This window comes from Hemiscyllium ocellatum, chromosome 2, assembly GCF_020745735.1.
Source record: "Hemiscyllium ocellatum isolate sHemOce1 chromosome 2, sHemOce1.pat.X.cur, whole genome shotgun sequence".
Classification (NCBI taxonomy): Eukaryota; Metazoa; Chordata; class Chondrichthyes; order Orectolobiformes; family Hemiscylliidae; genus Hemiscyllium; species Hemiscyllium ocellatum.
The window spans coordinates 34,659,029-34,685,892 of NC_083402.1; the positions used below are offsets into that span (position 1 = coordinate 34,659,029).

The 26,864-nt window shown below is 38.6% G+C and overlaps 1 protein-coding gene across 3 annotated transcripts in view; it reads left to right on the forward strand.

The window, feature by feature from the left end:
• homer1b (homer scaffold protein 1b) overlaps positions 1–18,703 on the forward strand; it is a 95,799-nt gene extending 77,096 nt beyond the window's left edge. Inside the window, exon 9 of one of the 3 annotated variants that reach the window (XM_060843547.1) lies at positions 1,381–1,500. In XM_060843547.1, coding sequence (XP_060699530.1) covers positions 1,381–1,455 — 75 coding nt within the window. In that variant the 3' untranslated portion in view covers positions 1,456–1,500. Of the gene's footprint in view, positions 1–561; positions 985–1,380; positions 1,501–18,102 lie in introns of those variants that run through there. The other 2 variants (XM_060843538.1, XM_060843554.1) reach the window with 2 other exon arrangements.
• Positions 18,704–26,864: the final 8,161 nt, after the last annotated feature.

Below are 26,864 nucleotides of genomic sequence, written 5' to 3' on the forward strand. Positions count from 1 at the left end.
TTATATTTTTGAGAGGATAGCAAGTTTATTTGAAAACATTAAAACAGACTTGAAGCTTGATTTGAAGTCTGGCAAATTTTATACAAGTGAAATTATTTAAATTTGTGCAAGACTGTTAACAAATTTAAAACCAAAGTAGGTTCCAATAATTTGTAGCCCCATATTCTAAGACTTATTTGACTGTCTACTGTTTGAAGCAATTCTTGTATCTGGATTTGGGTTTCCCCATTCTGAATTGGACAAGATATTTTGCTTACAGTAAATGGTAACTTCACCTAGAGTGGGTTTGTATTTACTTGCACTGGAGTTCTTGCTAATTATCAGCCTTGAGTTGCTTGAGATAAGAAGTGCTCAAAATGGAGAATGGAAACTGGTGATACAGACTTCAGCACTGTTGGAGTTCAAAATTGGTAACAGTCGTGGGTGACAAATTATGAGTTCAGATTGTATTCAGCAATAACTGTATTGTATGCAAGAAATTGGAACATCCTTTTCTGAACTTGTTTAATAAACTTCACTAAAATATTCCTGCTTTTAAAAAAAAAAATGGGGTGCACAAAGCCCTTGCTCCAACGTAGTTGCTACAACAGCCACATAGTGAAGTTCCAAAAGGATTTGCTTGAAACTGCTGTACAAAAAGTTACAAGAACAGAATTTCTACTGTCATGTGATTATTGCTGAACATTTGCCAAGCCAGTGACACAACTGCGACCATACCTTTTCTGATGCAAGACTCACATGGATGCGGAAAACCAGCAACATGACTGACACACCAAGAGCACATTCAATTTTACATGAAATGTGACCACATTTGTTTAGCACATTACACAAGATAGCCTTGTGTTCCTCTGACAGAACAAATTCAAAGTCAACACTTCGTCTGAAACAAGGAGAAAAATAATTTGGTCAATTGTACAACTCTGCTGGATACAGGCAAAATAATTCTACCATTCTGCTGGGCTTTGGGTTGTTTGGTAGACTACTATGGCTAGTTTTCTGCAAAGCTTGCTAGTGCACAATGATATCTATCTTTGCTGTTACCATTAAAACTAAACACTGGGCAATCAATATATTAAAATCAAAATAATTGATTTGGGAACCAAGATAGATTGAACTTCATGTGTAATGTGTTTGAGATGCCTTTGATATAGAAGTGTGAAGTTGAAGCCTTCAAGTAGTTTTTCAAGTTATGATGTTAAATACTTAATGTACATTGAAAGTATGTAATCTAGTCCACAATGAACAGCTAAAATGTTATGAGCAAAATTAATGTTTAATTAAATTTGCTTTCTAAAATGTTCTTTTAGGAAATGAGAAGGATTTAAAGTTTGTGGGCAATTAGTTTTCTGCAAAGTTTATAGCTGGTCTGACCTTTTTCAGCTGAGTGTTCACCTCTGCTTCTGGCCTGAAGAAAAATTAAAATATGGTTTTAACAAAGACATTAGTGATTTTTGAAAGAAAGCGTTGAAGATGTTTTCTTAGGAAGACCATAAAGCTCAAACAAGGAACTAACCTGATGTTTGGATTTGGATTTAATTTATACAGAAGAAAAGTCTCCTTCAGTTGGGGGAGCTTTAGAATGTGAAATTTGATCTTCAATTAGTTAAGTCTTGAAAAACAGATGAGATGTTCACTAATTTCTGAAAAGATTGTCTTTCTGCATTGTTTCAATAAAAAATTTACAAACTGCAGTGTGGTCTGAAGTTTTTCTCTTGTTTTGCATTGGGGCGTATACATAATTTTGTTTGTTCTGGAAAGGTAATTTGCCTGTTGTAGAATAGGAGGATGTTAGCTGTCCTGTACCATGTTATCCAGTATACCCTGTCAACGGAACAAGAAAATGTACCCCTGACATGATAATGAAGACAGTGAAAATAGATTTTTTAAAAAACCCTTTAGATAATCCAGTTTCTTGCTAATATTTGTAGCCAGTAGAATTTATGCTGCTCCTGGACAACATAATCTGTAGACACCTGCCTTAGTGACACCATGCTCTTTTACTCTTTTTGTTTTGATCAACTACTTCAGTGCTGTTAAACCTGTCTATAATGCTTTACTGTTACATATTTCTTCCAACCTTGATCAATTATGATCCTCCTAATCACACTTTAGTATGTTGTTTATAGAGTGTGGGGTGCTGGAAAAGCACAGTTCAGGCAGTATCAGAGGAGCAGGAGAATCAACATTTCGGGAAAAGCCCTTCATTCCTGGCACCACACTCCCGACACTAATCTCCAGCATGTGCAATCCTCACTTTTGCCTAATATGTTGTTTATCCCCAATATGCACAATGCACTGACCATTTTAAACTATATTTGGCTATAAATCCATTTCCACTGGTGAATGTTTATACCCATGTGCGAAGCTGAATTTTTGTCAAAATACTTGAGCTATATCAGTGAGCAATCAGAATTGTTTTATATAGCTACTGTTTATATAGCATGAAAGAGGATCGACTGCCCTGCCAAACACTTTTTTGAAAAAAAAAATTGCTTGATGTGGTGCTGGAGCTGTATTTGAAATGGTGTTTTCGAAGGCAAAAAGGAATGAGACTAGCTCTGTGGCAGGTAATTGTGCAGTGATAAGATGAAGCAGCCACTTGGCCATTGGTTCATAGAATGTGATCTTGTCCAATAGCTGCAACAAAAAAAAAATTGTGGTTAGACCTTTAATGAAGTTGACAAGCTGCCATTGAGTACAAAGCATATGGAGGTGATTTGTCTGTGTGGTTTCAGAAGTGGGAAGGGAGGGGGTGAGATGGAGCGTAAAAGGAGTGGAGACGAGGGTAAAATTGAAGCTAGTGGCCTTTCTATGAAATTTGAACTGAAAGTTCAAGTCTGAATGATTGGGCCAGATGTTCCCATGGGTACTGAACAGCCTTGAACATTTACGTGGATGAGAAGATCTAAGATTGACTGGTTGTACAAAGATGGCTCAACTCTCTGATCAATTCTTATCTGGCTTTTCATCTGTCTTTTTATTAAAGATCATGGATTAGACTGTAGAAGGTCTGTGCTTGGGCATTTCAGAAATTGATGTTGAAGTGAAGTGTCTTTGTCCTCCAACTACTTTCAAATATTTAATGAGGCTCCTGCCAGTCTTCAAGCTAGAGCAAAAGCTGTGTATCTTGAGGTGCTGCTGAAAATTTACTTGAGTAAACTTTATTGAATGGGCAACCATTACTTTTTTGTCCAAGTTCCAGAGGCTGGAAAAAAGCAGTTGAAAATTCTCTATACTGTCATAAGTGCTGACAATACTGGTGTCTGTATAACTGCAGCATTAATTCACTGGAAAACTTAGGATTGGTTAGCTCCTTTACAGAGCATCTCTTTTTCTTTGTAACAATGACAGATCTATATTCCTCTGAAATCCATTCAATGTTGGACGATGCAGCATTTCGGAGAAATTACTAATTGTTTACTATTAGAAAAATTAAAATTCATTGCAGATTTAACATTCGTGCTCCAGAAGAGACAACTTAGTGATTTCTTGTCGTATACCTGGAACTTGTTGAAAATCACCTTCAGTGAACTTTAAGTGTGTTATGATGTTTTTCATAATACCCGCTGCTGCCTTCATTTGAAGATTAGGCAGTACATTCCAGCATGTATGTAAAGTTGAATCAGAGTCCCAACAGTGTGGAACAGGCCCGTTGGGGCAACAAGTCCACTGACCCTCAGAGTAACCCACCCAGATCCATTTCCCCCCTACCCTCTACTTACCCCTAATTAATGCACCTAACCTACACATCCCTGAGTACAATGGACAATTTAGCACAGCCAGTTCACCTAACCTACATATCTTTGGTCTGTGGGAGGAAACCAGAGCACCTGAAGGAAACCCACACAGGCACAGAATGTATAAACATCTCACACAATTGTCTGAGGCTGGAATTGAACCCAGGTCCCTGCTGCTGAGAGGCAGTAGTGCTAACCACTGTGTTGCCCCAGCTGATGGCTCTTGGAAAATACTTGTAAGGAGGCATGTCTGAGGACAAGGGACCAGTCAGTTTGGAGTTTTTGTTGCTGCGGGTATAATTTAGTCTCTTGGAATAGGCTCAATGATGGCCTCCAAGTTTTATTCTTAACTTTTAATGGTGTTAACTCCTGCAGCCTCATAACACTGAATCCAGTCATTAGAAATTGATTAGCCTGGTTTCCTTTGTGTGAGGGAAGGTTTATTAGAGCTTTGAAGAATGATGTTAATCTGCATGAAGAATGTTGAAGTTAAGAGTATTCTACATTGACTTCAAAGCGCTAGATTGCACTTTACAGTATGAATGACTTTTCTATTGATTGGATAATTTAAATTAGTAGATTAGAATGTTTTGGTGAAGATCACTTTGGAAGGTAGTCCTCATTCCACAATGCATTTGTCAGCTCATGAAGTTGTTGGAGACTTAATTTGAATGAAAATTGAAGTTGTGCAACTGCAGTAAACTTATTTGAAGAAGATTTAGCTGATGCTGGCTCAACTTGATTCCGAATTGAGCAAAAGGAAGGATTTCCACCTCAAATCTTCAGTTAATTGGAATTTATTTTAAATTCATGCTTGTTCTAACAATATTAATTGCTACTTTGTAGTAGACCGGGTTGCTCTTGATGTCTCATCTGAGCACTCTGCTTTTCATGGCAATAAGTAGTGGTATTTTTAAAGTGTAGTATTCATTTTATTGCTATTAAAACAAAAGCATGATGAAGACAGAAGAATATTAAGGTTTGATTGGCTGTTGAATTTGTTCTGTGTATCTGGGCAGCTGTGAAGCTTGTACATTAGATGGGTGGATTTTAAAACTTACCTCCACACACACTGCATTCAAAAAAGGCATGAATGAAAGAAGAATGTTGGGGTGCTTCAGTATTATTGTGATTTGTTTTAAGAGACTAAGTGGAAACTTAATGCAAGATTTCTTTGTATCTGACACTGCTCTAGGCCCAATGGTCTCATCACTAGACACTGCAATACTACCCCCTACCCATCTCTGCATCATACTTGGTTTATTAACGCTTAGCAGCCTATCTCTACCCAGTGAACACCCTACCTTGCCACCCTCTTGCCTCCTACTCCATTCCACTACCCTACTTGTTAATTCCCATACATTCTTACCATCTGGCAGTAGCTGTCAAAGTGTCTGTCTGTGATTCTAGGCACTGACATTTCAGAATACAGCTGACTCTTGCACAGGCAAATCATGCCCCCTTTGTACTCGTCACTTCAGTCCTTTGAGAGACTGTCACAATGGAAGTATGGCCCTGCCTTTTTGAAGGCGATCTGATCAGAAACAGCAGTCAGAAATGTGGAGTGCACTTCATGTTTTGTTTTAAAGGTGTGGCAATGAAATTTCTCAAATTGTAAATTTACAATTTCTACTTGAGCAGAGTTTAAAAATGTAAATGGGAAATGAGGTTCCATGAGAGCTGACAGCTACAACATTCTTATCTTTTTTGAAGTTTCTTCTAGCATCAGTCTGCACCAAAGTTAAATTCTCTCGCATTTCCTCACTTATTTTCTAAGTTGATCATCTAAACAAATGCCATATTTTGTTCAGTGCATTTGTAGTTTTATGCTTGAATGATATTGGATTTTTGCCCAGTTGCTGATTTTTTTTTTTGTTTTAAACCTATTTATCAGATTGATTGATTGGAATTGATCTTCAGGGACTTTTGAACTGAATGCACTTGAGTCCTTTAAAGGAGAATTAGCTTCCAATGTAACTCTTTTGGGAGGATCTTCATTGATGTTAGTTAACAATTTGTTTACAGACCTCTTGATCCAACCAATACAGAAATTCCCTTCAGAGGAAGGGAGATTTAACTGATGAGGCAGATTAAAGCAGAGAAAGGGAGGGTTGGTGGGGGAGGGAGGTGTATAGTAGAATGTCATTAGTCCAAATCAGATGTTGCAAATTAAGAGTAACCGGGTCAACTATCAAAGATGCTGCATATTTTTAGTTATGTCAATGTGAACCTTTTCTAATATTTGACATTGAATTAACTTGAAATATAGTTACAGGAAAGACCACTTGAGGCAAAATCCGACCCTGGCATTGAAGATGCTCTCTGACTTGTGGGGTACTACCATGCTCTATGGGATAGATTTTGAACACATCTAGCAACTCTGCTGAGGGCTTTTACCACTCTACTGAATTAAGGATGATCACCTGGCTTGATGATAAATAGAGTAGCATCAGGCATTCCTAAAAAATGAGATGTCAGCCTGGTGCCTTGCTACGAGACTATTTGCACACCTGACAGTGTAAACAACAGTCCCACAACCACTGGCAAGATTTATGCTTTGCAGGCCCACCATATCTACCACCATCCCCACCTGGATAATTAAGTGACTCAGTGGAGGAGGAGTCCTCCCAAATATCCCCATTCTCAATGACTGGAGAAGTTCACGTATTGATGCTAAAGACAAGACTGTAGCACTTGCAAATGTTTTTTTAACTAGACGAATTCATTGGCCTCCAACAGAGATTCCCAACATTCACACCAGCCTTCAGCAAATTCAATTCAATCCTCCATCTGATATCCAGGAACAGGTGAAGATATTGGACAGTACACAGGCTATGGGCCCTGACCACATTCTGGTGATGGTACTGAAGACTTGTGTTTCAGAGCTAGCCCCATCAAACCTGAGCTGTTCCAGTGCAGTTACAATACTAACCTTGTCAATCTGCTGTCACCCATTCTTAAAGTGGTTGTTGTTATCTATGCTAACAACTGGCAATTGCCAGTTGAACTTGTGCTCCATTTGGGTTCTGCCAGGCCAGTTCAGTTATTGCCAGTATCGCAGCTTTGGTCCAAATATGGACAAAAGGGCTGAACTTGTGGAAAAGTGTGATTGACTATCCCTATATTATGGCATTATTTGACTCTGCGTCAAGGATTCCTAGAAACACTAATCATTGGGAATTGAGGGAAAATGCACCTCTATTTAGAGTTATACCTAACACAAAAGAGGATAGTTGTAGTTATTAGAGTCCAGTCATCTCACCTCTAGGTTATCACTGCAGGTGTTCCTTAGGATAGTGTTGTAGGCCAAACCATCTCTAACTGCTTCACCAACAAGCCTTCTGAGATCAAAAGGTCAGAAGCATGGATGTTACTTGTTGAAGCCCAGGTTTAATACTGTTCCTCATTGAAATCTATGGTCCATGTACAGAAAGGCCTGGACTACATTCCAGTTTAGGCTAATAGGTGGTAAGTAATATTCATGCTGCAAGTGCTAAGTGATCATTTCCAACAGGAGAGAATCTAACGATCACCCTTTTGATAGGTGATGCTGTTACCACCACTGAATCCCCTTCTATTAACAAGTTTTGGATTGCTAATGATCTGAAACTGAACAGAAACCAGCCATATACTTTGACTACATCAGCAAGTCAGAGGCTGAATGTTTATGGGGAGTAACTCCCCATCAGACTGACAGTCTACCCATCCTCTATAAGACATATCAGGAGTGGGTTTTTTTGTTCATGGGGTTTGGGCATAGTGGCTCAGCCAGCATTTATTGCTCATCCCTAATTGCCCAGAGGAGAACTAAGAGTCCACCACAATTCTGTGGGTCTAGAGTGTAGGCTGGACCAGGTAAGGATGTCAGATTTCCTTACTTAAAGGACATCAGTGAAGCAGGTGGGTTTTTAAACAATAATTGACCTTGGTTGCAGAGATATTAGGCTCATGTTTCTGTTCAGGTTTTTTAAATTCAAGTTTCCCCATCCGCCATGGTAGGATTCAAGCCAATGTTCTCAGCATTAAACTGGTATTCAGGATCAAGCAGCTTATTTTGTTGGCAACCCATCTAAGCCCTTTAACATTTCCACCTCCCATAACTGATACATACACTCTAAGCTCCTTTTGACAGTGTCTTCCAACCTCCAATACCCAGAAGGCTAAGGACTGCAGCCATGCTATTCTCAATCCCCTCCACCTGAACTCCATTTTTTAAGAAATGCATTGTCATACCTTCATGGACACGAGGTAACATTCTGGAACTATGCCTATGGAACAACTATGCTGGTGGGTCGAGAAGGCAGCATATCACAACCTTCTACCAAGCAATTATACAACAAATGTTGGATTAGCCAGCAATGCTCATGTCTCATGACTGAGTTTTTTTTTAAAAAAAACACTTGCTGGATTCTGGGGCTTCTGTCTCAACTTTTACTCAAGAAATTTCGATGAGATCTTCGAGTGCCTTTTCTGGGGCAATTCTGATGTTTTGAAAGATTTTGAATTAATTTTGTCAGGTTTGCATTCAAGTATTTTTGTCGTTAATTCAGACACCAGAACACCCATTCACTCTAGGTATTCATTCCATCAATTTTAGTTGAATGAAAATTAGATGGATTCAGTAATGTGCAGATGAACTACTCTGCCAGATTATTACCTGTTCCTCAAGATAAAAATCTGTTTCAAAGTTTTTTGTTAATTATGTAAGTCACATTAGAAGTCTTGATCAGCTCAAGAAAGTCCAGGCTAAACTCTGGAGTAACATTATGCTTACTCAAATAGAGGATAAGTCACTATTTAGTGCAGTATTTTTTTAAAATATGAAGCTCAGCAAGATGAAGTATCACTGGTTTATAAGCTAGTACCTCAATGATGGTTTGGTAGTAATGACAATGGCCTACTTATTCAGAGGTTCAGGCTAATACTCTTGCATTATTGGCTTACATCCCACAAAGACAGCTGGTGGAGGTTAAATTCAGTTAAGAAAGTTTTTTGTGGTCACCATTTCATATTATCTTTTCACTGTCACTGTCTTTCACTCTTAATGTGGAAAATCAGGGTAGGCATTTGGTCCCTTGAGCAACCTTTGCTATTCAATGTGATCATCCAACTCGGTGCCCTGTTCCCCCTTTCTCTCCATTCCTTTTGATCACTTTAGTCCTAAAACCTAGATCTGACACCTTGAAAGCATACAATATTTGGCTGCCTTTGCCTTGTGGTAGAAAATTACACAGGCTCACCACCCTCACTGAAGAAATTTCTCTTCATCTCAGAAATGCTCACCCTGACCACGTTTATTTGGGGTTGGGATGGAAAGATTGCTGAACTAAGTTTGACTGGAAAACCTGTGATTCTCAATCATTAGAGCCCTGCATAATGATAAACCTACTATTAAAATAGAAGCGATTTGGATTTGCAATGCAGTGATTCTGACATTGAAGGAGAACTAGTCTGTAGATTAAGGAGTTATTTTTCAGAATGCAGTGTATAAAGATTGAAAGTTAATCCTCTACAAAGAGATAAAGGGTATCTCAGATGCTTATGCTTCTCTAGCTAGACTGTGTAGTTTAACGTTATCTCTTACAGCCTTCAACGCTGTTAATTTCTTTACCACTGCTCTCTTCTCTCCCCTCCTCCCAACCCCCCCCCCCCGCCAAATACAGGATCTATCGTCATCTATGTAGTTAACAATATTCTTGAAAAGTTATGAGTGTTTTATTCAAATTTGGGATATCTGATCCGCATGATTGTGTTAGACTGAAGGGTCTGTTTCTGTGCTGTACGTCTGTATGACTCTATAGCTATCACGATTCTTATTGACCTTCATAGCCAGAATAAGAGTGTAAAGATTGGTGGTAATAGTAGCTTATCTGGGCATCATTAGCTATTGTCAGATCAGCATCAGAGTCGCACTGGCCAAAGAGCAGGACTCAAAAGTACTATGATCCTCAAGTCTATGCAAGACATCCAGGAATATTGAGCAATGTTAATTTAGCATTTATCCAGAAAAGTTGCTGTTTCACCCCATGCCACAATGTTTATTATTTGGTCATGGGCCAGGCCAGCACTTATTTTCCATTCTGGATTATCCTGGAGAAGGTGGTGGTGGTGAGCTACCCTCTTGAACTTGAAGTCTTTGGAATGTGGATGAAAGGAATTCCAGGATTTTGACCCAGAAACTCTGCAGAAAGGTGGTGTAGTTCTCAGTCAGTCAGTGTGGCTTGGAGGATAATATGCAAATGATAGCGTACCCATGCATCTATTGACCTTGCCATTCAAGGTATTAGTTGCAAGTTTGGAAAGTGCTGTTGGAGGAGCCTTGAGTTATACTGTATAATCACTGAGGGGAGATACCCAATCTACACAAAATCCTTCCACAGTTGATTAATTCCTGAGCAGCAACTAATATAATTGCAACTATCGGGAGAAAGTGAGGACTGCAGATGCTGGAGATCAGAATCGAGTGTGTAGTGCTGGAAAAGCACAGCAGGTCAGGCAGCATCTGAGGAGCAGGAGAATCGATGTTTTGGGTAAAAGCCCTTCATCATGAATTGTAACTACCAGTCCTCTGTACATGTTATAGGATTTTGAAGCAATTGATCAGGAAACTTGACAGCTATTGGAGTTTTCTACAAGATGCTCCATAAAGAATATCTCTCATTGTAGTTTTTGCTGTGTTTTTCATAGCCGTCTCTATTTATCAAAGCTATGTTTGGAGCACATGAGGCTATAGCATATGCCATCTGACAACAGCAGGTTATAGTCAAACAGGTTTATTTGGAAGCACTAGCTATCGGAGCACTGCTCCTTCATCAGGTAGCTGTCTCAGAGCAGTGCTCCAAAACATAGTGCTTCTAAATAAACCTGTTGGACTATAATCTGGTGTTGAGATTTTTTACCTTTGTTCACCCCTGTCCAGCACTAGCTCCTCCACACCTGATGAGAGAGTGGCAAAAGACAATTTTCTCAATCCCTTCTGTGAAGGTATATGAAGGGTCAACTGAATCAGTGATTCCACTGATCTATGAACTTGCACAAAGCTCAACCACTCAATAGTCTTGTTTGACCTCTCTATCCCCCCTCAATACTAAGGTGAAGAAAGAAATCCTTCAATTTCTGGGGCACTTATATAATGACTAGATATCTCCAAGTGCAATTTAGCCAAGAAAATATTGCTTGGGAATGTGGCAACTACTCTGCATACTGCAAGTTCCCACCTGACCATTTAGATGGCAGAGACTGAGCGCTATCTCAAAGGACCTATGGAAGTTCATTATTTGCAAGTTCCACTTCCTGACTTAACAGTAAATCAGTGATATATTTACTGCCACTAGGCCAGTGGCCCGAGGAGTGACAAATGGAATTTAATTTAGATAAATGCGAGCTGTTACACTTTTAAGACAAATGAGGGCAGGACCCTGGGGAATGTTGTCAAAAAGATGGACCTAAGGATTCAGGTACATCGTTCCTTGAAAGTGGCATCATCGGTAGACATGATGGTGAAGAAGGTGCATGCCTGCTTTTGTTGGTCAGAGTCAACAGTGTTACTAATTGAGCCACAGCTGACACATTAAAGGATTTTAAAATTATGCATGTCATTTCTTTATCTGTGTTATACTGACCAATGAAGTTGAATTAGCTACTTGAAAACACAACATAGGCCAAAATGTCAAATATACTAAAAGTATTTAGTTTGATATTGTACATGTCAATAAATTTGTTTCTCATTTCATGAACATATTCAAATAAAGTTTTATGATTCCAGTACTCCTTTAATTTGAATCAGTGGTGGAGTGACTTGGGATGTTTTGTGGATGCTTAGGCCTCGCTTTGAAGTACAGTATCTCAGCATCTGCTAGGGCAGTCAGACCTAGCTGTTAGACAAAAGTGAGGACTGCAGATGCTGGAAAGCAGAGTTCAGATCAGAGTGGTGCTGGAAAAGCACAGCAGGTCAGGCAGCATCCAAGGAGCAGCAAAATCAGCGTTTCGGGCAAATGCCCTTCATCAGGAATGTGATGAAGGGCTTTTGCCCAAAATGTTGATTTTTCCTGCTCCTCGGATGCTGCATGACCTGCTGTGCTTTTCCACCACCACTCTGATCCAAAGGCCAAGCTGTTAGTGTTACTGTAACAAGTAGTAACATTTGAGTGTGCAATAGGTGCTGCTCCCATTGCATCACTGCCAGTTTGACTTATTTGCAGCTGAACAGACTGAAAACGATTGATTATGGGATATATAACCCGACATGAGTTAGAATCAGAAGTCAGAAATTCAGTTGCTTGGGCCTGCTTTCCCATTCAATAGATTCATAAAGGCAGCTTGCTATCACCTTAAGGACAGTTGGGGATGAGCAATAAATGCTGGCTAGCCAGTGACTCCCACATTGCACAAATGAATAAGTAAAACAAAAATTGCTGATTGTAATATCAAAACCACATTACTGATGCTCCCGATAACTTTTCACCCACTATTGTGTTTTGAATTTCACATTCCTATCCCTCCCCAATAATCTTTTAGATTCTTGTCAGGCATGCCATCTCCTTCCAACTTAAGAATAACTTCATGACCCCTGCCTCCACTGCTTCGAGGTGTCTTAAAGCCTCTCAAACTGGGAACAGAAAAATGTACCTATTTCTGCTCTGAAGTGTAACCCCACCCCATTTCCAGACTTGTGCAGAAGAGGAAATATCGTTTCCACATGTATTACAAGACTGTTCAGGGTCTGAGAGTCATAGAGATGTACAGCATGGAAACAGACCCTTCGGTCCAACCCGTCCATGCCGACTAGATATCCCAACCCAATCTAGTCCCACCTGCCAGCGCCTGGCCCGTATCCCTCCAAACCCTTCCTATTCATATACCTATCCAAATGCCTCTTAAATGTTGCAGTTGTACCAGCCTCCACCACATCTTCTGGCAGCTCATTCCATACATGTACCACCCTCTGCGTGAAAAAGTTGCCCCTTAGGTCTCTTTTATATCTTTCCCCTCACCCTAAACCTATGCCCTCTAGTTCTGGACTCCCCGACCCCAGGGAAAAGACTTTGTCTATTTACCCTATCCATGCCTCTCATAATTTTGTAATCCTCTGTAGAGGTCACCCCTCAGCTTTCGACGCTCCAGGGAAAACAGCCCCAGCCTGTTTAGCCTCGCCCTGTAGCTCAAATCCTCCAACCCTGTCAACATCTTTGTAAATCTTTTCCTGAACCCTTTCAAGTTTCACAACATCTTTCCGAAAGGAAGGAGACCAGAATTTCCAAAAGTGGCCTAAACAATGTCTTGTACAGCCGCAACATGACCTCCCAACTCCTGTACTCAATACTCTGACCAATGAAGGAAAGCATACCAAATGCCGCCTTCACTATCCTATCTACCTGTGATTCCACTTTCAAGAAGCTATATCTTGAATGCTTCAGTCAATTCACTCCTCACTGCACGAGTGGAAAAGGCCCAGTCTCTCCAACCATCCCTTATAAATAACCATTTGTTCCAAACAGCCATCTTGTAACATCGAATGTTGGTGCTGGTAGAGGCCATTTGGCTCTTTGAGTCTGATGAAGGGCTTTTGCCCGAAACGTCAAATTTCCTGTTCCTTGGATGCTGCCTGATCTGCTGCGCTTTAACCAGCAACACATTTTCAGCTCTTTGAGTCTGCTCTGCCATTCAATATGATCTTGTTGATCATCCATCTCAATGCCATATTCCTGTTTCATCTTCCCCCTTTCCCTTCCCCCTCCACATTTCCTTTGATGTCTTTAAAATCTCAAAAATCCCCTCATTGAATATAATTCAGTGAATTGGCCCACACAGCCTTCTATGGCAGTTAATTCTACAGGTTCACTGTTCTTTGAGTAAAGAATTTTTCTCCCCATCTCAGTCCTGTATGGTCTGCCCTGTCTTCTGAGACTGTGACCTTTGGTTCCATGCTCCTTAATCAGGAAAAACTTCTTGCATCTAGTTTGTCCAGGCTTGAAGGAATGTTGTAGATTTCAGACAGATTCCCCCACTCATAATCAGTAAACTCTGGTGAATACAGATCTGGTCAATCCAATCTATCTTATCATCGAATCCCTACAGTGTGGAAACAAACTCTTCAGCCCAACAAGTCCACACCGACCCTCCGCAGAGTAACCCATCCAGATCCATTCCCCTACTACATCTACGTTTACCCCTGCCTAATGTACCTAATCTACACATCCCTGGTCAATTCATCTAATCTGCACATCTTTTGGACTGTGGGAGGAAACTGGAGCAAACCCATGCAGACACAGAGAGAGAATATGCAAACTCCACACAGATAGTCACCCGAGTCTAATCAAACCCGGGTCCATGGCGCTATGAGGCAGCAGTGCTTACTACTGAGCCTTCACTATACTTCTGCTATGGCAGGTAAGGAGATCAGAACTGCACAGAATATTCCGAGTTTGGTCTCAAAAGTGCCTGTATAACTGCAGTAAGACATCCTTACTTCTGAATTCAAATCCTCTTGCATTGAAGGCCATTCATTATGCTAATTATATTCCTAATTGCTTGCTGCACCTTTGTCTACTTTCATTGGTGTACAAGGGGACCCAGATCCGTTTGCATATCCACACTTCCTATTTTATCTCCACCTAAATAATGGTGTGAAAATTAGAAAGTGTAACTTCACATTTAGCTACATTGTACCGCTTCTGTGTTTGCGCACAATCTCAACTTGTCTAAGTCACCTTGAAGCCTTCTTGACCCCTCTCATAACCCAGGCTAGTTTCTATGTGACTTTATGATAATGCTGATATATTAACCCATATCCCAACAGCTTTAACTTTCCTCATTAAACTCTTATGAGGGACCCTTATCAAAAGCCTTCTCCAAATCCAAACTCACCTCATCCACTAGTTCTCCCTTGTCTATTTTATTCGCTACATCCTCCAATTTGTTAAGCAGGATTTTTCATAATCATATATTGGCTTTGTCCAATCCCATTGATGTTTTCCAAATGTTCTGGATCAAATATTTTTACACACTCTCTAGCATTTTCCCCACTATTTGTGTTAAGCTAATTGGTCCATAGAGCCCTTTTTTTTTCTCTTTCCCATTTGAAATCGTGGAATTGCATTTGCCAATCTATATGAACTGCTCCAGAGTGTACAATGACCACCAATTCATCCAATGTTCAGTGTACATTGGTCTGTAGACCACTCCCATTAGTACTTTCTACTATTATTCCTTAACTCCACCCAAACTGATTCTACATCCTAATCACTTGAGTCAAGGTAATCTCTAAATTGCACCAATTGCCACCATTAATTAACATGGTAAATGTGGAGGAGTAACTACTTTCTTTTCCTGTTGAATGTCATTTATCACCTATTGAAGCCCCAATTCTTGCTATCATACAGTCATGGTTTCATAATGAGTACCAGATCATAGTGCATCTTGATATTTGTTCACTTTGTTATGAAAGCTGTGTGTATCCAGGTACAGAGGCTTTAGTTTTACCCTTTTATAGCATCTAGTCTTGACTGTTCATGTATTCTTAATTCTATTCTCTCTCAATCTTTTTGCCATTCTCTGACCTTCGTTTCCTATATTATTATTTTGCTATCCTGCTTTGTGGTCCCAGTGTTTTACTCCAATGTATTGACCACAACTCTCTGGCCATCAGAATATCTGAGCCTAAGTTCGAGAAAAATCACTTAAAATAAATAGCAGATGCTTAACCACCACCTTCTCAAGGGCAATGAGTGCTGGCCTAGCCAGTGGTATCTATATCCCTAAATAAGATGAAAATTAAAACAGCGTAAAAGTATACTGAAATCTTAAATCAATAAAGAGGAGAAAAACGGTTACTATTCGGAATACATGGTACAGCACGGAAAGGTTATTCAGCATATTCTTGGCATTATGACTAACTAAGTGTCAATGCAATAGTTAGCTATAGCAGTCAGGAAAGATGATAGATATTAATAACTGCAAAGGAAAAAGCCAGAACAGCTGTTGGAAGGCCTATATTGTGCATGTGTCTAACTAGATTCCTACAGGGGACATAGTTATAGAGTGAAGAATGAAAATTTTAAATCTTATATCGAACAATAAAAGTAGGCATGACTCACAGGCAGAAACTTTGAACAAGGCAGGCAAACTATAATACAAAAATTAAAATACAATTATGTGCATCTGTTGTGTTTTTCTGAAGTCATCAAATGCCTCTATGACTTGGCAGAGGAATTAAGTTCAAGTGAAAGTGTAATGCAATAGCTATTTGGCTTGTAGTTAATGAAGGTTACTTGAAAAAGAATTGGAAAAAATTGGGCTGGCATTTACCATTGGTTTCTGGCACCAAGAGCTATTTGTTACTGTATGCCTGCCAGAAACATTCATGTTCTTTGGAATGTTTACAAGTGAACAGAGATGCTGTAAGATGTGAAAAACAACATATTGATTTTAACTACTTTTGATTGCCATGCATTTCTTGAGCACCTTGAAGTATGTTTTAATCCAATTAATTGGGAATAGAAGAGTTCACAATTTGCAATTCATTTTTGATTTGTTTGCAAAGAACAGCAGATACATAAAATTGGGTGAATCTTTAACAGCAATGAAAAATATAGGTAGGAGACTACTAACCTTTTGGCTCAGTTTTGTTAGAAAAGGGTAAAATTCTTTTTGAGCAATGGGAATGTAGAACAATTCTTCTTCTTGAGTTCTCTGCCTGAAGGCAAGTCAGAAGACCACCCCAGTTGTATTAGGGATTAGACCCTATGGTATTAGCACAAATCTGATCCACACTTGCTATCCAACTAATTGGGGCACCACATTCCAAGGAGAACACGTTGCTCTGGCACAGTCAACTCCGACATTCATTCGACATGCACCATGTCAAGACCCCTCAGGATCTTAAAGAATCACAGAATCCCTACGGTGTGAAAAGAGTTCATTTGGTCCATTGAGTGTGCACTGACCCTCCAAAGAACATCCCACCCTATCCTCATAACACAACATTTACCTAACCCATCTAATCTGCACATCACTGGGCTACAGGGCAATTTAGCACAACCACTCCACCTAACCTCCACATCTTTGGAAAGTAGGAGAGCAACTGGACCACCCAGTAGAAATTCACACAAACGTGAGTGGAATGCGCAAACTCCACACAGCCAGTCAATCAACAATGGATTCAAATCCAGGTCTGTGGCACTGAGAGGCAGCAATGCTAACCACTGAGTCACTTTGTCACCTGATAAGTTTCAGTAAAGCCACCACTTACTTTTCTAATCTTAAGTAGGTGCAAGCCTAGCCTGTCTAATCTTTCCTCATGTAACTATCTTTACAAAAGTTTTTGTACTGTATTAATTGTAAGAATATTTCCATGTTGATGTGGAAAATCCTTTTAGATCATAGTTAATCCAACCAGTCTTGTGCTACTGTTGTAGATCTTCCCCCTTTTGAGTCTATAGGTATAATCATGCCCTGCTGTAGACAGCTGTGACTCTACAGTCTGGATTAATATCCACTGAAGTAGGTCTGCTGCATTTGTAAGCGCCACTTCCACCTCCAGTGCCACAGTGGTGGATTAGGAGATCTTCATGAACTTTCCACAATGTAAGGGTTAGCATTTCAGACAGCAGGTATAATCTGGCTATGAAAACTGAAGTAAGAAGCTGGTGATGTCAATATATTCTAATCAGGATATGCCAAAAAAAAACACACTATGTTTACATATATGTAGTTCATTTATGAATGAATTATATGTGACTTTACATCTTGCCCACCTGAGTTGGATACCTAGCAATTTTCCTTCATTTCACTTTATTTAGGAAAGAAAATGCATGTAATGTAGATTTGATTTGGATTGAGCATCCAAAGAAATATAAACTATGAGAAAATAGTGATAATGTCACTGGACTAGTAATCCTTGGGCCCTGGGTAAGGCTTTGGTGACATGGATTTGATCCCTGCATGGCAACAGGTAGAATTTTTAGAAATGAGTAATAAAACCAGAATGAAGAAAAACAGTAATGTTACCACAAAAGCTAACATAGATTTTTCAACAATCAGTGTTGTCCACTGATGTCCTTTAGGAGAGGAAATCTGCTCTCCTTCCACAGTCTGGACTACATGTGACTCTGCACATTTTGGTTGACTCCTAACTGCCCTCTGAAGTGGTCAACTAAGCCACTCCATTTAAGGGCAGTTAGGGATGGGCAACAAATGCTGGACTGACAACACCAAAGAATAAAGAAAAGTATGATTGTTGTCACACTATTCCCATTCTTAAACTTGCTGAATTTTGGTTGTCTGTTTTCATTTAGTTATTAATATTCAGGATGTAAACACCATGGAATGAATTAATTAATTCTTCTTTATCTTTATATTTCTATAGGAAGTAGAAACCCGCAATCGAGACTTGGTGGAGCAATTGGCAGACTTTGAGCAACGTCTGGAGAAGAGTCAGAATGAGCAAGGGGTCTTCCGCAATAACTTAAAAACACTTCTAGAAATTCTAGATGGGAAAATTTTTGAACTAACAGAATTACGAGATAATTTGGCAAAGTTAATCGAAGGTAGCTAAAATGAGAACCTCTGCATCAGCTTTGTCATCCAAATACAGTACATATAAAGGCCAGATTGAAATCTATCTTTCTTCACAGTGGAAGGAATACTGTTGGCTCCCTTTAGCATTCAGTATCAGCAAAAGATTTGCTTTGCGCTCTTTATTTAGTGTTTTATATCCATTACTTAAGGAGGAGCAAGCGTCTAAAAGCTAACTGCAAATGAACATTTCCCCATATAATTCCTCTTTGATTGGTATGGTCAACAATTTTGTAAATTTAGGTTTTGAAACTCCCATTATTTCATGAATCTGCGTCAAAATGTATTGTAGGCAACTTGGAAAGATCAATGATAGGGCAGTTGAAGCCTTTTAATTGCAAACAAATGGATTTTACTGAATAAAAAAGACAGTATCCCTTTATATAGTTATGTAAAGGCTGTTAATAGTAACATCCCCACCCTGTTTGCATCTTAACCAAGTTTCATTCATTTTTGCTGTAAAATTATTAGAACAGTGAAAAATGATGCACTGAAAGATGTATTTATTTATGGGCTCCAAAGAAATTCTTTATAAGAATGATTTTTCAATTTATTAAGAACACTAAATAGTTCTTTAACAAGGATTAGAAATGTTTGTGTGGTGTACAGTTTGATTCTGAGATATACTCTGTGCAGGTCGAAAAAAGGGATGATGTCTCTTTAAATAAAAGTGTCAGTTTAATATAACTGCTACCTTGTTATTTACAAAACATATGTATTGTGGTTTCCAAAGTAGTGCTGTTGCACTCGCCATACAGACATCTCAAAGTAAACTTATGAAAATCCAAAAATGAAATATTGGGCAGATGTTAGTTTTTAAGGTGTGTACTATACAGCAATAATAGAATGCCACTATAATTTTAAAAATGTATAATTTATTGAAATGTGTTTTATTCAGAGTATTATTTTATTGTTCTCTTAAGTAATTTATAGGTCTGTAAGCAAACCTAAGTAATGATTAATTGGTTATTTTTCACGGCATATTTGAAAAGTGCATTTTGGTTAAGGTTTATGAAGCTTCTTGTACCTTGGAGAATAATTTACATTTTTAAAATGAAACTCTTGTTTCAGCGTTGGTGCTGTTAGGTCTGTGAATTTTCATTCTCTGAAGGCTCCAACAAATAGTTGACTGAAAAAAACAGCAGGAACAGATTATAAGTGAGAAATCTATTTACTGTACATGCTATAAGGGATGTGAACAGTGGCTTACAATGTACCTATGAATCTAAAATAGTATGGTAGTCTTGGAGAGTTACACTTTGAAATGTTTATCAAGCTCTCTGAGAAGTTATACTTAATCTATAAGCGACTGAAAGTATGGACTAATGTTGCAATAATTGACAGATTAGTTAAGACTACACTGACATAGATCATTTAAGAGAAGTCTCCATTGCAAATGATCTGTAACAGAAAGAGAACCAGGATGGTGATAAATAATGGTTGAGTTGAGGAACCACAGAACTAAGCTGGTGAACAGAAGCGAAAATAAAACTTTCAAAATGTGAACGTGCTGCTAGAATCGTAGTCTAGAATAGAACTTGATTGAGCCTGCTGATAAGATATATATATATATAAAAAATGACTTAATTATAAATGTTTATTTAAGAAATGTTTGAAGGACAGATTTCCTAACATTGCAGTAAAATGTAAAATGTAATTTCTGAAAATCGTTTTTTGCCCCTTAGTCCCATTAGCGATTTAATATAGCTCAGTAAAGGAGTAGTTTTGTTCAGACAGAAATGAGCATTTGGCACTTTCTGGAGCTTGATTATTGCTGAATGATCATTAACTTGAGGTGAAAACTAACTTCATTGCAGTTGAATCTCCTAAAGGAAGTGTAAAGATTGTGTGAGATAAACAGCAAAATGTTTTGAATATAAAAAGCCTACATAAAAGATTCATGAAGTCCTTACTTCTGGACAACCCACTCATCTCAAAATAAATTGGAATGATTCCAATTTGTTGCCAGTTTACGAATATGAACCCTAATTAACAAAAATATGATTGCTTTTTACAACTATTCATATAATAAGATTGTTCTTAAATGGGATAATGAAATATTCGTCTATCCCCTAGTGACTTTTTGGATATTTGTGTCATCTCTCATTCACTCAATTTGGGGGTCAGATCTGTTTTTCATGTTTTTAAACTTTATTGTTACACTGGGATCAGGAAATATGACAGAGCCTTGACCCAATACTGCATGCTAATGAAGCAGAGGCCACTCTGTTTTTATAGTTACAATAATTACAGTACATTTATTAGTGCAGCAAGACTGCACTAAATAGTTTTGTGTAGCAAGTTCAAAGAGGTTTGATAAAGGGAAAAGGAGTTGCAACTTTATGTTCTATAGTTTGTTAGGGCATTCTGCAGAACGAGCATAAGTGAACTATTTCACTTGGTTTTCAGAAAATAGTGCCACTGGAGTTTCTCTGGTATTTTGAGATGTAAATAATGAAATATTGTTAACACTGCAAAGTCTAGTTTATTTTCCAATATGTTGAATCCTGAAGAAGAGTGCTCAGTGGCATCTCAAACTGATGATAAATTAAAGGCTGTATCTGACTTTGCTAGCCTGTCTAATCTAAATTACATTGCTCACGTATTTCCTTTCTCTTTTTTTATGTAAGTGTTTTGAGAACACTCATCAAAACAGTGGATTTAAACTACAGACACGCCTGTGCTTTTATAGATCCACAAAAATCAATTTGTACCTTCCAACGCAACTTCCTCGAGATGCAGTGTGGGCGTATTTGTTTGAAAGGCAGTGAGTTAAAGTATTTTAAGACACATGAATAATCTTTGATTGTGTCTTAGGGTGGTAGCATTCTTTTAATCATGTTACCAAAATGTGACAACAGTTGCATGTTGAAGTTTTGAGTTAAATGGTGTTATGCTTAGATAATTTTGTATGGTGTTAACTTTGAACCAGAGTAAGTTGGTAGGGTTTTGAAGCACTTGGCAATTGACATAATCAGCTTCAGGTCCTTCATTATGAATGGAACAGGTGTGTTTGAATGTTATAATTGATAAGTAGATGCAAATCTAATAATGTATAATACAGAGCTCTCCTAATCTGAGCATGTACAGTATGGTGGGTCAACGCTCAAGGCAATTCTGTTGTTATGCCACTATTTATGGTGTAACTGTATTATTTCTCAATATGTGGCTGGTCAACAGCTGTGCCAAAATTGACAAACCCAGTGTCCTTTTTACAAAAACTGTCAGTGATTCTTTTTTATATGTGAATGTCTTTCCAAATATGGAGTCATTGATTTATTGCAATACTGTAATATTCTTATGGTGTGTCTTAAGGTGGATTTTATGATTTTAGAATCCATGTAAGCCCTTGTGCCAAAAGAACCTGTTTGTACTGTATTAAAAACTGCAACATTGCAGACTTCAATTGCTGTTGGTTAATTTATATTAATTCATGCTTTTTTTTTCAGTTTAAAATGAAGAATGAATAATCTGACTCCACAAAGCACACAATAGTCTCAGTGTGGTTAAGCATTTCTAAAGACACTGAAATTTCAAGTAACCTGCTCTTGTCTTTATTTGTCTACAATTAGTAACATTAATAATACAAAAATAGCCTTCCATTTCAATTGAATTTTTTTTTCAATTAACAAGCACAGTCATCAGACTCACAATTAACAATGCTTGTAAAATTTGATATAATTTATATTTTTTCAAAAAATCATTCATGGGATGTGGGCACTGCCACCTAAACCACCATTTATTGTCCATAACTAATTGTTTGGTGAGCTGCTTTCTTGAACTGCTGCCCTTGTCTCTATTTGTATACAATTAGTAACATTAATAATACAAAAATGGCCTTCCATTTCCATTGAGAATTCATTTTTCTCGAATCACTTACCAACCTGAGAAATAGAATGTCAAGAGCACTGCTCAAAGTTTTCATCTTGATCCAAATGAGTTGTTACTTCAGAGTTGGAAACTTTTGAGTTTCATCTCCAGTCATCAATTTGACAGCACAGCCTTTGTGAAAAAATATTAGTATATGATAATAGTTAATTAGAAATTTGTATGTGCTTTAGTTGACTTCCTTTTCTCTGCATACATAATTGGCTTTGTCAAAGTAAACCAATTATGCTTTCATTCTTCCTTTCACAGCGAAGGTGCTGCAGTGCCACCATTAATGCAAAGAAGTAATTGCTTTGTGACAAGTTTATATACACAGTTTTGTGTGATAAAATGTTTATTGGTAATGAGATTGATAATGTAGACAATATCATTACAGGTAGTTTGCACATGATAATGTTCCACAAATAGGACAGTGAGAGATCACTACATATTGTAATTATCTGGTTTTATTGGTTTGGGGAAGGCACTAACTAGCTGGCTTCTACGGTTACTTGAGATTAATTATGGTAAGCTCCTAAATAACACTTTGCCGACTCAGTGCTTGCAATAAAGCAAAGTACTTCCAAAAAACAAATATAAGTGAGCAGTTTGAGTTTACATTTTGGGAGCGTAATCCTGGTGAAACCCAAATTTCTATTGCAAATAATTTTGTTTAATATACCTTTCTTCATTACAAATCACTAATGGAAATGCCCTTCTAAGTAATGCTAAGCATGGCATACTCACAGCTTGTTCACATGCAACTGTATATCAGCTGGATGAACTCATACTGTTGATTGACATGGATTTCTTCCTTTTTCAAATGCAATTGAACTATTGAATCTATGGAGTGGACTTAACATATGAACTTCTGATTCAGAACTGTAATGACTGAGCTAAGGCTGACACCCGACCTGTAAGTACATAGATTTGGCTTACAACAAAATGATAAACTTGTTATTATGTAAATTCAGTAAAATTATTAAACACTGATAGTCTCAAATTAAAGGTATTCCCTCTGATGAATTATTTGAAAATAATGTGTAGGATTAGAACATGATACCAGTTAATCTGAACAACCAAGGTAATGTGTTCAGTGTCTATGCAGTTCACTGTAAATGATAATATTCTCAAAATTTTATTTGTTTTGACGACATTTTAGAATTACTTAGATACTTTGGACAATTAGAAAAAATTCTCACATTTTATTGAGATCATACAAATTCACTGTATACATTTATGAGTAGATTTATCGATTTTAAATATAGAATTCACCCTTCAAAAATTTAAGTACTTAAATTTCATGTAGAATTCCATTGCTCATATCCTAATTATATCACCTTGACTACATTGGCTCCCTAAACATCTGAGACTTTAAAACACTGGCTCCAGGATTCTATCCCTCAACATGCATTTAAAATACTTCAGAAAAATCTACCTCCTCGACCAATGTTTTGGGTCACTTGCCTTATAAACTCCTTAAGTGGTTCAGTATTGTATTTTAATACCCTTACGAAGCACTTTGAGACATTTTACTCCATTAAAGGTACAATGTTTAAAATACAGCCATTTGAAAACTAGGCAGTTTTTTAAAGTATGTATTTTAATTACTATTAGATGAGCAAAATGACAGCTGGATTGCTGAGGTATTGCGTTGACATGTGGCTTATCATTGCCTTTGCATGTCTGAGCAAGCCTTGACACAATCCAACCCAGCTCATACCTCCTAACCTGAAAACTGACAAGATCTCGAATCCAGCACAGACCCAGTTCTAAAGTTGCTAATTTTGAGAGACTATGTGTACACCATAAATGCAAATTGTGGTTGCACATCTGACTTTTTAAATTGAACTTATTAAAACATCACTAAGCATAACAAGAGTTTGCTGATAGCATCAGCCTATATTATATAATGGTATGAAGAACATAATTGGTGTTTTTAATATCATTCTTCAACTATGATCCAATATTTTTTATTGTGCTGGCAATGTACAAGATACAATTGTTTCAGTGAAGTGAATAACATTGTCTCCAAAAATTTGATAGCTAGACCAACAGAGTCAGAGCAAAACACCAAGAAATACAGTTTACCAATTGGAACAATCTACATGACCCAAGATACTTGATAACATCAAATGGTATTGCCATTATGTTCCTTAACCATAATTAATATATATATTATTTTACTGGTTAGGATTTTCTGTTTTTTTTTATCCCCAGGTATGAGAATTTTCCTCCTAACGGTGAATATTATTCCAAAAGACATACATGCTCTCTTTTGAAATTTATAAAGCAGTACAGAAATTGGCTTATGTTGGTAGTAATTAGGCTTTTGTTTTGAAACGAGAGTAATTCAGTAAAACCAAAAGGATGGTTTATTATCCTACATGCAGAATCTTAATGACTATTGGCTGAGCCAAACTAGTTGTGATTGCAAAATAACAAGGTTTATAATGTCAATTTAAAATACCAACACGCACTTTCTAAAAGTTTAAACATTGGACTTTGTTGGGTTAAACCTAATTTTATCTTTTGGAAGTTGATGCATCATTTATTAGTAAACCTGCTCTTTCATGCTAAAATTTAGCCTACTTTTCTTTGTTCAGACTGCTCTTGGTAAACTAATATGTACAAATCTAATCAGATTTTACAGAAGTACAGACATTGAACTCCACCATCTTGCACTGCTCCTTTAGTGACATCTGGTTCTGGATGACATAACTTCTTCTGGACAAACATAGGGAAGAATAAAGCTGCATGTTTAGTCTCTGTGATAACCTCTGTAGCCTGATAATGACTGTATCCACCTCTTTGGCCATTGCCTCAGATTGAACTAGGCTATTTCTTTCTTCAGCAATCTGTTCAACCCCAGACTGACCTCTAGTCCCATATTCTCCCATCACACGCTCTGCTTTGGTACGTTTATCCATTTTCATGCTTAGTTCAGCCAATCTGTCACTTGAATAATTCTCCTACAAACTCTTCTGACGTCTGGCCTCAGGCTCCCACCCCAATCCCACCGTTATCAGTCTGGAGTTTCTTTTTCTAAATCTTTCAGTCTTTCCTCCTTAGAGATCTTCGCTAAAATCTTTAACCAAGTTTTATTCTGCCCCTGCATAGCATTTTCTTTAGTCCAACATCCATTTTTACCTCAAGGTTGTGTGTCATGGTATGGGATATTGTTCGAACTTAAAAATATCAGGATAAATATTCCCATATTTTAGCCAAATGTCAATTTTGCAGAGATTCATGGCATGTTTCAGTCTGTGATCTCTGGTGACTTTTCACATGCAATTTTCTGCAGTAATGCTTCCAGCCTTCACTGCGCTGCTCTCTTGTTGTCTTGTCAAAGTTAAAAAACCTCACAATGCCATGAGTACTTCCAAATAAACCTGTTAGACTATAATCTGGTGTTGTGTGATTTTTAACTTTGCGAAAGTGAGAACTGCAGATGCTGGAGATTAGAGTTGAGAGTGTGGTGCTAGAAAAGCACAGCAGGTCAGGCAGCGTCCGAGGAGCAGAGAGTTGATGTTTTGAGCAAAAGCCCTTCAGGACTAAAGCTGTGAGCCGAAGGGTGGTGTGGTAAATAGGAGGAGGTGGGTCTGGGGGGAAGATAGTTGAGAGTGTGATAGGTAGACGGAGGTGATAGGTCAGAGGGGATAGGTAGGAAGGAAGATGGACAGGTAGTAGAGGTCATGAGGGTGGTGCTGGGTTGAAAGGTTGGATCTGGGATAAGATTGGGAGAGGGGAAATGAGGAAACTGGTGAAATCCACATTGATGGCATGAGGTTGAAGGGTCCCAAGGTGGAAGATGAGGCGTTCTTCCTCCAGCGTCGGGTGGTGAGGGTGAGGTGATAGAGGAGGCCCAGGACCTGAATGTCCTCTGCAGAGTGGGAGGGGGAGTTGATGTGTTCGGCCACGGTGCCATGAGGTTGGTTGGTGTGGGTGTCCTGGAGATGTTCTCTGAAGTGCTCTGTGAGTAGATGTCCTGTCTCCCCAACGTAGTGGAGACCGCATCGGGAGCAACAGATACAGTAAATGACATATGGAAGTGCAGGTGAAACTTTGATGGATGTGGAAAGCTTCTTTGAGGTGGCAAGTGTGGGTGCATGTTTTGCAATTCCTGGGGAGGGTGGGTTGGTGGGAGGCGTGGACCTGACTAGGGAGTCGCAGAGGGAACGGTCTTTTTTGGAAAGTGGATAAGGGTGCAGAGGGAAATAATCTTTGGTGGTAGGGTCCATTAGTAGGTCGTGGAAATGGCAGAGGATGACTCGATGTATATGGATGTTGGTGGGGTGGAAGGTGAGAATCGGGGGTGGGGGGGGGGGTGGGGGTTCTGTCCTTGTTGCGGTTGGAGGGGTGGAATTCGAGGGCAGAGGTGTGGGAAGTGGATGAGATGCTGGAGGGGACTTTGCAGTATTTAAAGAAGGAGGCCATCTGGTGTGCTCTGTGGTGGAACTAGTCTTCCTTGGAGCAGATGCGGCGGAGGCAGGGGAATTGCGAATAATTTACCAGGACCAGTTCCACCTCTGAACATACCAGATGGCCTCTTTCTTTAAATACTGAATTTCCCCTCCTATATGGTTGATGATGCCCTCCAGCACATCTCATCCACTCCACCCTCGAACCCCACCGCTCCAACCGCAACTAGGCCAGAACTTCCAGGTCCTCACCTTCCACTCCACT